Source organism: Piliocolobus tephrosceles, chromosome X (assembly GCF_002776525.5).
Source record: "Piliocolobus tephrosceles isolate RC106 chromosome X, ASM277652v3, whole genome shotgun sequence".
NCBI lineage: Eukaryota > Metazoa > Chordata > Mammalia > Primates > Cercopithecidae > Piliocolobus > Piliocolobus tephrosceles.
Genome location: NC_045455.1, coordinates 64,468,909 through 64,484,633, shown reverse-complemented (window position 1 = coordinate 64,484,633; position 15,725 = coordinate 64,468,909). Strand labels below are relative to the sequence as shown.

General features: G+C 41.4%; 1 protein-coding gene across 2 annotated transcripts in view; it reads right to left on the bottom strand.

The window, feature by feature from the left end:
- CNMD (chondromodulin) overlaps window positions 1-15,725 on the bottom strand; it is a 36,833-nt gene that overhangs the window by 9,910 nt on the left and 11,198 nt on the right. For both annotated transcript variants that reach the window (XM_023184193.2, XM_023184194.2), the window contains exon 4: window positions 11,053-11,166. In XM_023184193.2, the coding sequence (XP_023039961.1) occupies window positions 11,053-11,166 (114 nt within the window). The remainder of the gene's footprint in view (window positions 1-11,052; window positions 11,167-15,725) is intronic.

The window sequence follows — 15,725 nt, the reverse complement described above, 5'->3', positions numbered from 1 at the left end:
TACGGTTCTAATCTCTTCTCTTTGTAGCTCTTTTCACAATATTCAGCACGCCTCCTCCTGTTGCCCTGCCTCTGGATAGCTGTACCATGTGAACCTAAGTACCCTGAGTTGAAGTGAAAATTACTTGATACCAACTTTGAGATTTAGGTTAATCTGATGTTTTTGATCAAAGATGTTTTTTAGGAAAAGCAATTGAATGAACCCTGGAATCCTACAAAGGATAGAGGAAGCCTTCATTTGAAGTGAAAATCTTGTGGGGTTTTGTTCTGCAGCTTCTGAACAACAATGGAAAAAGCAAGTGATTGCCTCTTTAATGTCTTCGGTTCAAAGTATTATTTAACATAAACCATTTCTCCATTTCCCAGCTGTAACAACACATATTTCAGATGTTCCTTGCATCAAGCACACCACTGAGATTTCAAAGTTAAACCTTGGATTTTCTTCCACAGTGAGATGCTGAGAATGGTTTGATAACCCAGGAGACAAATTTATCTTGCCAGGTTGTTCCTTTCATGTATTTATTAGTTTGCAATAGCTTGGAGAAATTAAAATGTTTTCTCCTAATTTTTAGCTAAAAGCGGTACTTCATTTATGCTTTCTCCCTCAGGCTTATGGCTGCATTAAAACAACTTAAAGTTATTGGAGGAAGCTAACAGTCAGGTAATCCAGTTATTTACCTTAAATTAAATGGCTCCATCCAGGAAATGAATGCTCTTTGAGTACTGTAGCTTTTTAAAGTTATACAAAACTGATGAAAAATTTATGAAAGCAAGTGGTACATAAATCTACCCCATCTTAGTCTAAAGTGTGTGGGGAAGAGTGGGGTGATTGGGATAATGCATATAGATGCATCCTCCACGCTAAGAATGTTAAATAAATCTTGAAGTATGTACTTTCGGTTGCCTACCCAATCTGCTTCCTCCCTCACCTGCCTTGTAACATAGTCCTTTTATTGGACGCAGCAATGAGCCCAGCCCCAGGAGAGACGCTTGCTTTCTCTAGTGCTCCAGCAATCCGGGGTGCCCGGGTGACCAGTGCTAGCCAGTGGGATCCAAAGTATGCTGAGGGCCTGGGAGGCCTGCTTTTCCTGATTAAAGGGAAGTTGTGGTTGGCATTGCTCAACCTCTTTTTTCCTGACATTTTTACTTGAATGCCAACTAAGGAAGTCAGGAAGAGGTTGAGCAGTGGCAACCATGATTGTAGCTGGAAGGCAAGATTTTTAAAAATCACAGAAATGCTGGCCACCGAGCCAATGCCTGCAGCCACCTGCCTCCGCATTGCTTACTGTGGAGAAAAACAGATCCCAGTTTGTGTAAGTTACTCTAAGGGTAGTTTTCTGCTACTGACAGCCAAACGTATTCCTAATTCACACAAATGTATTGTCTGAATTTGTTTCTGTTCACTAGAGGATCCTTTATGCATGACATAAACAACTGAAACACACGACAAATAATCTACTCTTTGGCCTAAGAATCAGATGCAGACAAAGATTTAAATATAAAAGCATTCACTATCATGGTGAATTTATTTACCATGATAAATAATGGTATTTAAAAATAGTTATTTTTAATTGTTATTATTTGAAGTAATGAAAAATTGAAGATACCTGAAGTATTTAAGAATAAAAGACTTTTAAAAGTATAATCATATGATAAAGCATTATGTCCATTATAATCTACATTTTAGAAGAACTAAAGTTATGACAATAATAAGCCATATAACAGTATAATGTCACTTATGGAAAGACTATCACTGTCTCTCTCTCACACACACACACACACACACAACACAACACACACAACACACACACACAACACAACACAACACAACACAATTTGGAGAAAATTCACCAAAACATTAGCATTAGCTTTTTGTGAATTATATAATTGTATATAATTTTATTATCTATACTTTTTTTCCCTAAGATGTCCCAGTATTGAACCATTTGTACAGCCCTGAAATAAACCTTACCTTGTCATGACATGTCACTTATCCAACATATTGCTATATTCCTTTTACTAATATTTTAGTTAAGATTCTTACACCTATTTTCTTTTTTCTTTTTAATTTTTGTGGATCTGCAGTAGATATATACTTATGGGTTACCTAAGATATTTTGATACCAGCATGCAATGCATAATTACCACATGAGGGTAATTACTGCAAGCATTTATTCTTTGTTTCAAACAATTCAGTTATACTCTTAGTTTTTTTTTAATGTACAATTATTTTTTACTACAGTCTCCCTGCTGTGCTAGCAAATACTAGGTCTTATTTAGTTTTTCTATTTTTTGTTCTTTATAACTATTTTTTGTGCCCATTACCATCCTCCCTTCCCCCAACCATTCCAGCCTCTGGTGATCATCCTTCTACTCTCTATCTCCATGAGTTCAACGGTTTTAATTTTTTTAAATTATACTTTAAATTCTGGGATACATACGCAGAACATGCAGGTTTGTTACATAGGTATACACATGCCATGGTGGTTTGCTGCACCCATCAACTCGTCATCTACATTAGATATTTCTCCTAATGCTATTCCTCCCCTAGCCCCCCACTCCCTGATAGGCCCCGGTGTGTGATGTTCCCCACCCTGTGTCCATGTGTTCTCATTATTCAACTCCTACTTATGAGTGAGAACATGTGGCGTTTGGTTTTCTGTTCCTGTGTTACTTTGCTGAGAATGATGGTTTCCAGCTTCATCCGTGTCCCTGCAAAGGACATGAACTCATCGTTTTTATGGCTGCATAGTATTCCATGGTATACATGTGCCACATTTTCTTTATCCAGTCTATCATTGATGGGCATTTGGGTTGGTTCCAAGTCTTTGCTATTGTGAATAGTGCTGCAGTAAGCATACGTATGCATGTGTCTTTATAGTAGAATGATTTATAATCCTTTGGGTATTTACCTAGTAGTGGGATTGCTGGGTCAAATGGTATTTCTGGTTCTAGATCTTTGAGGAATCACCAGACTGTCTTCCACAATGGTTAAACTAATTTACAGTCCCATCAACAGTGTAAAAGCATTCCTATTCCTCCACATCCTCTCCAGCATCTGTTGTTTCCTGATTTTTTAATGGTTGCCATTCTAACTGGCATGAGATGGTATCTCATTGTGGTTTTGATTTGCATTTCTGTAATGACCAGTGATTATGAACTTGTTTTCATATGTTTGTTGGCCACATAAATGTCTTCTTTTGAGAAGTGTCTGTTCATATCCTTCACCCACTTTTTGATGGGGTTGTTTCTTGTGAATTTGTTTAAGTTCCTTGTAGATTCTGGATATTGGCCCTTTGTCAGATGGATAGGTAGCAAAAATTTGTTCTCCTATTCTGTAGGTTGGCTGTTGACTTTGATGATAGTTTCTTTTGCTATGCAGAAGTTCTTTAATTTAATTAGATCCCATTTGCCAATTTTGGCTTTTGTTGCTATTGCTTTTGGTATTTTAGTCATGAAGTCTTTGCCCATGCCTATGTCCTGAATGGTATTGCCTAGGTTTTCTTCTAGGGTTTTTATGATTTTAGGACTTACATTTAAGTCTTTAATCCATCTTGAGTTAATTTTTGTACAAGGTGTAAGGAAGGGGTCCAGTTTCAGTTTTCTGCATATGGCTAGCCAGTTTTCCCAAGACCATTTATTAAATAGGGAATCCTTTCCCCATTGCTTGTTTTTGTCAGTTTTGTCAAAGATCTGATGGTTGTAGATGTATGGCAGTATTTCTGAGGCCTCTGTTCTGTTCCATCGGTCCATATATCTGTTTTGGTACCAGTACCAGGCTGTTTTGGTTACTATAGCCTTGTAGTATAGTTTGAAGTCAGGTAGCATGATGCCTCCAGCTTTGTTCTTTTTGCTTATGATTGTCTTGGCTATACGGGCTCTTTTTCAGTTCCATATGAAATTTAAAGTAGTTTTTTCTAATTCTGTGAAGAAAGTCAGTAGTAGCTTGATGGGGATAGCATTGAATCTATAAATTATTTTGGGCAATATGGCCATTTTCACAACATTGATTCTTCCTATCCATGAGCGTGGAATGTTTTTCCATTTGTTTGTGTTCTCTCTTATTTCCTTGAGTAGTGGTTTGTAGTTCTCCTTGAAGAGGTCCTTCACATCCCTTGTGAGTTGTATTCCTAGGCATTTTATTCTCTTTGTAGCAATCATGAATGAGAGTTCACTCATGATTTGGCTCTCTATTATTGGTGTATAGGAATGCTTGTGATTTTTGCACATTGATTTTGTATCCTGAGACTTTGCTGAAGTTGCTTATCAGCTTAAAGAGATTTTGTGCTGAGGCGATGGTGTTTTCTAAATATACAATCATGTAATCTGCACAACGAGACAATTTGACTTCCTCTCCTCCTATTAGAATACCCTTTATTTCTTTCTCTTGCCTAATTGCCCTGGCCAGAACTTCCAACACTATGGTGAATAGGAGTGGTGAGAGAGGGCATCCTTGTCTTGTGCCGGTTTTCAAAGTGAATGCTTCCAGTTTTTGCCCATTCACTATGATATTGGCTGTGGGTTTGTCATAAATAGCTCTTATTATTTTGAGATACCATCAATACCTAGTTTATTGAAGGTTTTTAGCATGAAGCGGTGTTAAATTTTATTGAAGACCTTTTCTGCATCTATTGAGATAATCATGTGGTTTTTGTCATTGGTACTGTTTAGGTGATGGATTATGTTGATTGATTTGTGTATGTTGAACCAGGCTTACATCCCAGGGATGAAGCCGACTTGATCGTTGTGGATAAGCTTTTTGATATGCTGCTGGATTCAGTTTGCCAATATTTTATTGAGGATTTTTGCATTGATGTTCATCAGAGATATTGGCCTGAAATTTTCTTTTTTTGTTGTGTCTCTGCCAGGTTTTAGTATCAGAATGATGCTGGTCTCATAAAATGAGTTAGGGAGGAGTCCCTCTTTTTGTATTGTTTGGAATAGTTTCAGAAGGAATGGTACCAGCTCCTCTTTGTACCTCTGGTAGAATTTGGCTGTGAATATGTCTGCTCCTGGACTTTTTATGGGTGGTAGGCTATTAATTACTGCCTCAGTTTCAGACCTTGCTATTTGACTTCTTCCTGGTTTAGTCTTGGGAGGGTGTATGTGTCCAGGAATTTACTCATTTCTTCTAAATTTTCTAGTTTATTTGTGTAGAGGTGTTTATAGTATGGTAGTTTGTATTTCTGTGGGATCAGTGGTGATATCCCTCTTACCATTTTTTATTGTGTCTATTTGATTCTTCTCTCTTTTCTTCTTTATTATTCTGGCTAATGGTCTATCTATTTTGTTAATCTTTTCAAAAAACCAGCTCCTGGATTCAATGATTTTTGGAAGAGTTTTTCATATCTCTATCTCCTTCAGTTCTGCTCTGATCTTAGTTATTTCTTGTCTTCTGCTACCTTTTGAATTTGTTCGCTCTTGCTTCTGTAGTTCTTTTTAATTGTGATGTTAGGGTGTCGATTTTAGATCTTTCCTGCTTTCTCCTGTGGGCATTTAGTGCTATAAATTTCTCTCTCAGCACTGCTTGAGGTGTGTCCCAGAGATTCTGGTACATTGTGTTTTTGTTCTCATTGATTTCAAAGGACATCTTTCTTTCTGCCTTCATTTCGTTATTTACCCAGTAGTCATTCAAGAGCAGGTTGTTCAATTTCCATGTAGTTGTGCAGTTTTGAGTGAGCTTCTTAATCCTGAGTTCTAATTTGATTGTACTGTGGTCTGAGAGACTGTTATGATTTCTGTTCTTTTGCATTTGCTGAGGAGTGCTTTTCTTCCAATTATGTGTTCAATTTTAGAATAATTGCGATGTGGTGCTGAGAAGAATGTATATTCTGTTGATTTGGGGTGGAGAGTTCTGTATATGTCTATTAGGTCTGCTTGGTCCAGAGCTGAGTTCAAGTCCTGAATATCCTTGTTAATTTTCTGTCTCATTGATCTGTCTAATATTGAAAGTGGGGTGTTAAAGTCTCCCACTATTATTATGTGGGAGTCTAAGTCTCTTTGTAGGTCTCTAAGAAACTTGCTTTATGGATCTGGGTGCTCCTATATTGGGTGCATATATATTTAGGATAGTTAGCTCTTCTCATTGCATTGATCCTTTTACCATTATGTAATGCCCTTCTTTGTCTTTTTTGATCTTTGTTGGTTTAGTCTGTTTTATCAGAGACTAGGATTGCAACCCCTGCTTTTTTTTACTTTCCATTTTCTTGGTAAATATTCCTCCATCCCTTTATTTTGAGCCTATGTGTGTCTTTGCATGTGAGATGGGTCTCCTGAATACAGCACACCGATGGGTCTGGACTCTATCCAATTTGCCTGTCTGTGTCTTTTAATTGTGGAATTTAGCTCATTTACATTTGAAGTTAATATTGTTGTGTGTGAATTTGATCCTATCATTCTGATGCTAGCTGGTTATTTTGCCCGTTAGTTGATGCAGTTTCTTTGTAGTGTTGATGATCTTTACAATTTGGTATGTTTTTGCAGTGGCTGATACTGGTTTTTCTTTTCCATATTTATGCTTCCTCCAGGAGCTCATGTAGGGCAGGCCTGGTGGTGACAAAATCTCTCAGCATTAGCTTGTCTGTAAAGGATTTTATTTCTCCTTTGCTTATGAGGCTTAGTTTGGCTGGATATGAAATTCTGGGTTGAAAATTCTTTTCTTTAAGAGGTTGAATATTGACCCCCACTCTCTTCTGGCTTGTAGGGTTTCTGCCGATAGATCCACTGTTAATTTGATGGGCCTCCCTTTGTGGGTAACTTGACCTTTCTCTCTGACGGCTCTTAACATTTTTTCCGTCATTTCAACCTTGGTGAATCTTGACGATTATGTGTCTTTGGGTTGCTTTTCTCGAGGAGTATATTTGTGGTGTTCTCTGTATTTCTTGAATTTGAATGTTGGCCTGTCTTGCTAGGTTGGGGAAGTTCTCCTGGATAATATCATGAAGAGTGTTTCCCAACTTGGTTCCATTCTCCCTGTCACATTCAGGTACACCAATGAAACGTAGGTTTGGTCTTTTCACATAGTCCCATATTTCTTGGAGGCTTTGTTCATTCCTTTTCATTCTTTTTTATCTAATCTCATCTTCATGCTGTATTTCATTAAGTTGATCTTCAATCTTGGATATCCTTTCTTCCGCTTAATGGATTTGGCTATTGATACTTGTGTATGGTTCATGAAGTTCTCGTGCTGTGTTTTTCAGCTCCATCAGATCATTTAATTTCTTCTCTAAACTGGTTATTCTAGTTAGCAATTCCTCTAACCTTTTTTCAAGGTTCTTGGCTTCCTTGCATTGGGTTAGAGCATGCTCCTTTAGCTCAGAGGAGTTTGTTATTACCTACCTTCTGAAGTCTACTTCTGTCAATTCGTCAAACTCATTCTCTGTCCAGATTTGTTCCCTTGCTGGCAAGGAGTTGTGATCCTTTGGAGGAGAAGAGGCGTTCTGGTTTTCGGAATTTTCAGCCTTTTTGCACTGGTTTTTCCTTGATGTTGGTGACCTTCGGATGGGGTTTCTGTGTGGATATCCTTTTTGGTGATATTGATGCTATTCCTTTCTGTTTGTTAGTTTTCCTTCTAACAGTCAAGCCCCTCTGCTGCAGGTCTGCTGGAGTTTGCTGAGGTCCACTCCAGACACTGTATGCCTGGGTATCACCAGCAGAGGCTGCAGAACAGCAAAAATTCCTGCCTGTTCCTTCCTCTGAAAGCTTTGTCCCAGAGGGGCACCCACCAGATGCCAGCCAGAGCTCTCCTGTATGAGGTGTCTGTCATTCCCTGCTGGGAGGTGTCTCCCAGTCAGGAGGCATGGGGGATCAGGGACCCCCTTGAGGAGGCAGTCTGTCCCTTAGCCAAGCTTGAGTGCTGTGCTCGGAGATCCACTGCTCTGCTCTCTTCAGAGCCAGCAGGCAGGAACGTTTAAGTCTGCTGAAGCTGTGCCCATAGCTGCCCCTTCCCCCAGGTGCTTTGTCCTAGGGAGATAGGAGTTTTATCTATAAGTCCCTGACTGGGCCTGCTGCCTTTCTTTTAGAGATGCACTGCTGGGAGAGGAGGAATCTAGAGAGGCAGTCTGGCTACAGCGGCTTTGAAAAGCTGCAGTGGGCTCCGCCCAGTTTGAACTTCCTGGCGACTTTGTTTACACTGTGAGGGGAAAACCGCCTACTCAAGCCTAAGTAATGGTGGATGCCCCTCCCCCCACCAAGCTCAAGTGTCCCAGGTCAACTTCAGACTGCTGTGCTGGCAGCAAGAATTTCAAGCCAGTGGATCTAAGCTTGCTGGGCTCCGTGGGGGTGGGATCCGCTGAGGTAGACCACTTGTCTCCCTGGCTTCAGCCCCCTTTCCAGGGGAGTGAATGGCTCTGTCGTGCTGGCGTTCCTGGCCCCACAGGGGTATGAAGAAAAACTCCTGCAGCTAGCTCGGTGTCTTTCCAAATGGCCACCCAGTTGAAACCCAGGGCCCTGGTGGTATAGGCACCCAAGGGAATCTCCTGGTCTGCAGGTTGCAAAGGCCATGGAAAAAGCATAGTATCTGGGCTGGAAGGCACTGTTCCTCATGGCATGGTCCCTCATAACTTCCCTTGGCTAGGGGAGGGAGTTAGTTCCCCAACCTCTTGAGCTTCCTGGGTGAGGTAATGCCCTGCCCTGCTTTGGCTTGCCCTCTGTGGGCTGCACCCACTATCTAGCCACTCCCAGTGAGATGAGCCAGGTACCTCAGTTGGAAATGCAGAAATCACCCACCTTCTGTGTTGATCATGCTAGAAGCTGCAGACTGGAGCTGTTCCTATTTGGCCATCTCTATATATACTTTTATGTCTCTCTCAAATTTCCTACAGTAACAAAGTATTTTTTTTTACAAAAATCTGGGAAAACTATATTTAAAAACCCAGAAAATATACTGCAAACTTATGATTAAATCTGGGTCAGCCATTGTTGGGGAATTGGTCCTTGTAGAAGGCAGGAGAGAACAAGTTCTGGGTCCATTTATAGGGAAAATGGCAAGGATTATAGTTCACTGAAGTCTTCATGACAGAAACTGAGGGATATGACTATAAAAAATGGTAATGCAATAAGAGAAGCTCAAGGGTCAGAACAAAGGAGGTCTTGGTCCCATTTTTATACTTGGTATAACATATTTGCACCGAGAAGATGGCCTTTGATTCTGAACAGCGCAGCTCATAAGGAACCAGCTGGAACACCATCAGGAGAGAATGACCAGAGCAAGGAAGGTCTGGAATACATCTCACAGGATGGATGGGAAACAGAGTAGAAAAGAGAAAACAGAGGAATGGTAGCCAGCTTTACAAACTCACAGGTTTGTTTTTTAGCTTTTGTTTTGTTCTGTTTTGAGACACCGCCTGCAGCTGCTCCTATGGGGGCAAACAATCAGGCAGTTTCCAGGCACCTTTGCTTACCCATAGTTTTCCTCTTTTGCCTTGAGGGAGCTGATACTTGCTTTACCTCCCTCTCAGGGATACTGGGAGGATCAAAGATGATCATAATAAAATTAACAATGAGCAGCAGCCATCTGTCAACCATCAAGTAGATTCAGGGCCATGGGTACTGTATGCATACCCCCAGCTTGCAGATGACAATATCCATAGGGAGTATGAGAGCTGGGATGTAAATCTACGTTTTTCTGACTTCAAAGCCCATTTTCTCTCCACCCTCTCCTGCCACAACTCAAATAAAAGACAATAATCAATGAGACCACTTTGTAAGCCCTAAACCACCATTAAAAGTAAGGTATTATTGTTAAATGTGTCTTTAGAACACTGTATGCAATTCCTAAAGTAAATCTTTAAAAAAATCAAGCTCAAAGGCAAGTTATTAATAATAAATGAAAGAAACATGTTTTAAAAACTCACAGGTTTGACACGTAGAAAAGGAATTGGATATACGTTGTGTAGCTTCAATGGGCTGAACCTGAACCAGTGGGAAGAAGTTGTAGGAGGAGCTATCTCAGCTTGATGTAGGGCAAAACAATTAGAACCACCCTCAGTGAAGCTGGCTGGCATTGGGGTGGGGGATGAGTGCCCTATGGCTGCTTTCCAGTGGAGGCTCTGTAATCTGCTATTGTGGGTCTCTTTAATGAAGACTGTATCTTGTGGAGTCCTTTGTCTTTACTGTGGAGTCTCTTTTGTTTATTTTTTTGTTTTTTGGTTTTTGTGTTGTTTTTTTGGGAGATAGGGTCTCATTCTGATGCCCAGCCTGGAGTACAGTGGTGCAATCTTAGCTCCCTGCAGCCTCAATCTCCTGGGCTCAAGTGATCCTCCCACCTCTGCCTCCTGAGGAGCTGGGACTACAGGCACGCACCACCACGGCCAGCTAATTTTTTGTGTTTTTAGTAAAGACAGGGCTTTGCTGTGTTGTCAAGGCTTGTCTCGAATTCCTGGCCTCAGATGAACTGCCCACCTCGACCTCCCAAAGTGCTGGGATTACCAGCGTAAGCCACCATGCCTGCCTCTATTGTGGAGTCTTAACCACAGACCAGATAGTTCCCTAACCGCAGGCAAATAAGGCCATATGAGCACCCAGCCCCTTTATGCACTTTAAAATGTGGCTTCCCAAAACGTTTAAATATGCTATATCACGTGAGAAGAATCCCTTGACCCCAGTAGGACAAAAACAGTTTAAATTCCTTTGGCAGAGAAGAAATAGAATTTACAACCTAGTCATGAACCTATCCAGATACTAGAAACCAAAAGGGTTCTGCCTTTAGGCCGGGCGCGGTGGCTCATTCCTATAATCCCAGCACTTTGGGAGGCTGAGGCGGGCAGATCACTTGAGGCCAGGAGTTCAAGAAGAGCCTGGCCAACATGGTGACAGCCCGTATCTACTAAAAATACAAGTTAGTTGGACGTGGTGGCGTGCCTGTAGTCCCAGCTACTTGGAAAGCTGAGACAGGAGAATTGGATGCAGTGAGCCAAAAGCGCCACTGCATTCCAGAGTGAGACTCTGTCTCAATAAAAATAAAAATAAAAACAAAAAATAAAAACCGAAAGGGTTGTGCCTTCAAGCAATGTTTGCCAAGCAGTCTCACTGTCTCAGGCATGTTGGTACCCACCAGTTCGGAGGAGATGCTCTGCTTGGTCACGGCGCCCACCTCAGGAATACGAGCCTTCACTTGCGCTTTAATGTAGCACTTCTCTCCTCCAGCAAAACGAATTCCTGTGATGCCCTATGAAACAAAAGTGTATCCATTTGTTCATTTATTCCATTTATTGAGTGTCTACTGTGTTCCAGATGCTGTTCTGGGTGCTGGGGATAGGGATGAACAAAAGAGATGGAACTGCCCTGATGGAACTTACCTTTTAGCATTATTTACCAATAATAAAAACAGCCGAGCGGCCGGGCGCGGTGACTCACGCCTGTAATCTCAGCACTTTGGGAGGCCAAGGCGGGTGGATCACGAGGTCAGGAGATCAAGACCATCCTGGCTAACACGGTGAAACCCCGTCTCTACTAAAAATGCAAAAAAAATAAAAAAATAAAAAAATAAAAAAAAATTAGCTGGGCGAGGTGGTGGGCACCTGTAGTCCCAGCTACTCAGGAGGCTGAGGCAGGAGAATGGCATGAACCAGGGAGGCGGAGCTTGCAGTGAGCCAAGATCGCGCCACTGTGCTCCAGCCTGGGTGACAGAGCCATACCCCGTCTCAAAACAAAAACAAAAAAACAAAAACAGCCGGGCACGGTGGCTCATGCCACCAGAACTTTGGGAGGCCGAGGCGGGCAGATCACCTGACGTCAGGAGTTTGAGACCAGCCTGGGCGCCATGGTGAAACCCTGTAAAAATACAAAAATTAGGCGGGTGTGGTAGCGAGCTCCTGTAACCCCAGCTATTTGGGAGGCTGAGGCAGGAGAATCTCTTGAACCTGGGAGGCAGAGATTGCAGAGAGCCAAGATAGCCACTGCATTCCAGCCTGGGTGACAGAACAAGTCTCTGTCTCAAAAAAAACAAACAAACAAAAACAGATAAAGTCAGGTAATAACTTATGAAGAAAAATAAGACAGGAATAATGAGGTGGTAATTTAGACAGCATATTCGGGTGACTCAGTGAGGGGATGATATTTGAGCTGGGACAGAGTATGTTAGTTATTCCATCTATATTCACAAGCTCAGATGAAATGCCACCTTCTCCATGCAGCCTTCTCCAAACATCGCAGCCTAAGCAGCTATCTTTCCTCTGCTTTCCCATAAGTCCTCCCCTCTTCATTCCTCAACTGGGATAATTACTCAACTATACATAGCCTACTTAGTTATAAGCTTCTTGAGATCAGTATTTGAATCTTTTTTGTTTTCTTTTTTGGTGACCTCACAAAGGTTCTTGAAAGATGTTGGTCAAATTAATTAATTCTATGAATTCAGAATTTTCCTAAGTTACTGAGCCCAGAGTAAACAGTAAAACTTTTTACAGCACCTGGTCCTGAACTTTCCTTCTATACCTTACCCAAGGACTTGGATTTTTTTTTTTTTTTTTTTTTTTTTGTCTCCTGAGAGGTATAAACAATATCTTCTCTTGGTCTGCCTAAGACCTGCCTCAAGGGAAACATCAACCTCAAAGCTCCAGTCTTGGCTGACAGCACAGCCCCGGTTCTACACACAGAGGACATGATGGGTAACAGGATGTTCTGTCCCAAGAACGTTTACTCTCCCCCTGCTGCTGTTAGTTTCAGGAGTAGTGAACCTAAAATAATATTAAAGGCCTACAATTTTTATGGTGTAATAATGGAGATACTAGCACAAATCTGAACCTTATCAGTCCTCTGTTGAGTTGAGGCAAGTGTTGGGATGATATAGAAATGGTACCAGGGCCAGTGACAAGGAATTGGGGAAGAAAACACTTAAAATCTAGGGATCCTGGCTCAAGATTCAGCCCTTTACAATGAAGAAGAAAATTAAGTGTAAGTCATGCTGGAGGGGATTCATGGATAGCTCTACCTTATGCAGTCACAGAGCCAGGAGTCCTAACAGAAGCTGGTGAGTAAAGGACTGCAGAACACAGAAGAAAAGACGCATTCTTCCTCAAGCTCTTTATTATTTTTCTTGTGGCTTAATTTATCATGTATACATATGTAACTCATTTCACCTATTTCTCCCAGCACTACTGCTCACTCAGAGAGAGACAGGGGCATTCTCCCCACTTTACAGAAGAGGACGAACTCTGAGGCTTACAGCTGAGGCTTGGCTCTCACTGGACCTGAATTCACTGGAGAGGGTTTAAGAACACAGATGTCTGTGCCCCTTCCCAGAGATTCCCATTTGATTGGTTTGCTTTGGGGCCCAGGTAGTCTTAAAAACTCCCCAGGTGTTTATAATTTAAAGGGTTGATGCCAGGGTTGAAGACTACCATATGAAAGAGAAAGGTGTTCAAGGTAACAAAGCTTTTTTTTTTTTTTTTTGAGACGGAGTCTTGCTCTGTCGCCCGGGCTGGAGTGTGGTGGCAGGATCTCAGCTCACTGCAAGCTCCGCCTCCCGGGTTTACACCATTCTCCTGCCTCAGCCTCCGGAGTAGCTGGGACTACAGGCGCCCGCCACCTCGCCCGGCTAGTTTTTTGTATTTTTAGTAGAGACGGGGTTTCACCGTGTTAGCCAGGATAGACTCGATCTCCTGACCTCGTGATCCGCCCGTCTCGGCCTCCCAAAGTGCTGGGATTACAGGCTTGAGCCACCGCGCCCGGCCTAACAAAGCTTTTAAAATGATTGCAATAACCTTCGGACCCAAGTTTCTTTTTATCAGTGGTTCACAAACCTTCCCTTGTATCAAAAATCCCCTGGGTCCCCAGCAAAACTTCAGAAAAGTCTTCATTAACAACCACACCTTAAGCCACCAAGGAAAATCACAGACACCACTGATGCTGTTTACAGCTAAAAAAAAAAAAAAAAAAATCATACAGAGACTGTACTACTGCATGCACCCAGAATCAAAGCCTAAGTGCCCTACCTACCCAACACCAAAAGTCCACCCTATGAAAGCAAATTTAAAAAATTGTAATAAGCAACTATTACATCAGATGCACAGATATCAACACAAGGACACAGGAAGCATGAAAAAGCCATAAAATATGACACTTCCAGAGGAATACAATAATTCTCCAGCAACAGATCGCAATCAAAAACAAATGTATTAAATCCCAGAAAAAAATTTAAATATTGATATTAAAGAAGCTCCATGAGATACAAGAGAACACTGAAAAACATGACAAATCAGAAAGAAAATTTAGGATTGAGAAATTTAATATGAATATAAATGAGAAATTTAATAAGGAGATGTATATTATAAAAAAGAACCAAATAAAAATTATGGAACTGAAGAATTCATTGAATTAAATACAATATACACTTAAAAGATTCAACAATAGAGGCCAGGCACAGTGGCTCACGCTTGTAATCCCAGCACTTTGGGAGGCCAAGGTGGGTGGATCACCTGAGGTCAGGAGTTCGAGACCAGCCTGGCCAACATGGCAAAACCCTGTCTCTACTGAAAATACAAAAAAAAAAAAAACAAAAAAAACAAAAAATAGCTGGCCATGGTGGTGCACGCCTATTATCCCAGTTACTCGAGAGGCTGAGGCAGGAGAATCGCTTGAACTCAGGAGGCGGAGGTTGCAGTGAGTTGAAACGGCGCCACTGCACTTTAGCCTGGGCAACAGAGCCAGACTCCGTCTCAAAAAAAAAAAAAAGATTCAACAATAGACTATTTCAAGCATCTCAGAACTTGAAGACAAGTCTTTTGAAATAACCCAGTCAGACAAAAATAAAGAAAAAAGATTTAAAAAGGGCCAATCATAGTGTCTTATGCCTCTAATCCCAACACTTTGGGAGGCTGAGGCAGGAGGATTGCTTGAGCCCAGGAGTTCGTGACCAACCTGAGCAACATGATGAGACCCCATTTCTACAAAACAAATTTAAAAATTAGATAAGTGTGGTGGTGTGTGCCTGTAGTCCCAGCTACTTGGAAGGGAGAAGGATCACTGGTATATATATCTATATATCCACAATGGAATACTATTTGGTCATAGAAAAGAATGAAATCATGTCATTTGCAGTAATATGGATGGAACTAGAGGTCACTATGTTAAATGAAAAACAAATGGCACAGAAAGACAAATGTCATATGTTCTTACTCCTATGTAGGAGCTAAAAAAGTTGATCCCATGGAAGCAGAAAATGATAGATACCAGAGGCTGAGAAGGGTATATGGGTGGAGCCGGGGAAATGAAGACAGGTTGGTTAATGAGTGGTACAAACATGCAGTTAGATAGAAGAAGTAAGTTCTAATGTTCAATAGCAGAGTGGGATGACTATAGTTCCCAACACGTAGAAATGAAAACCAAATATCCTATCATTACGCATTCTATTCATGTAACAAAATATCACATATAACCCATAAATATATAAAATATTATGTAACAATTTTAAAAAGGCAAATTAAAAAGTCACCTGGGCGGGGTGCGGTGGCTCATGCCTGTAATCCCAGCACTTTGGGAGGCCGAGGCAGGAGGATTGTGAGGTCAAGAGATGGAGACCATCCTGGCCAACAAGGTGAAACCCCGTCACTACTAAAAATACAAAAGTTAGTTGGGCATGGTGGCGTGCACCTGTAGTCCCAGCTACTCGGGAGGCTGAGGCAGGAGAATCACTTAAACCCAGGAGGCGGAGGTTGCAGTAAGCCAAGATCGCACCACTGCACTCCAGCCTGGCAACAGAACCAGACTCCATCTCAAAAAAAAAAAAAA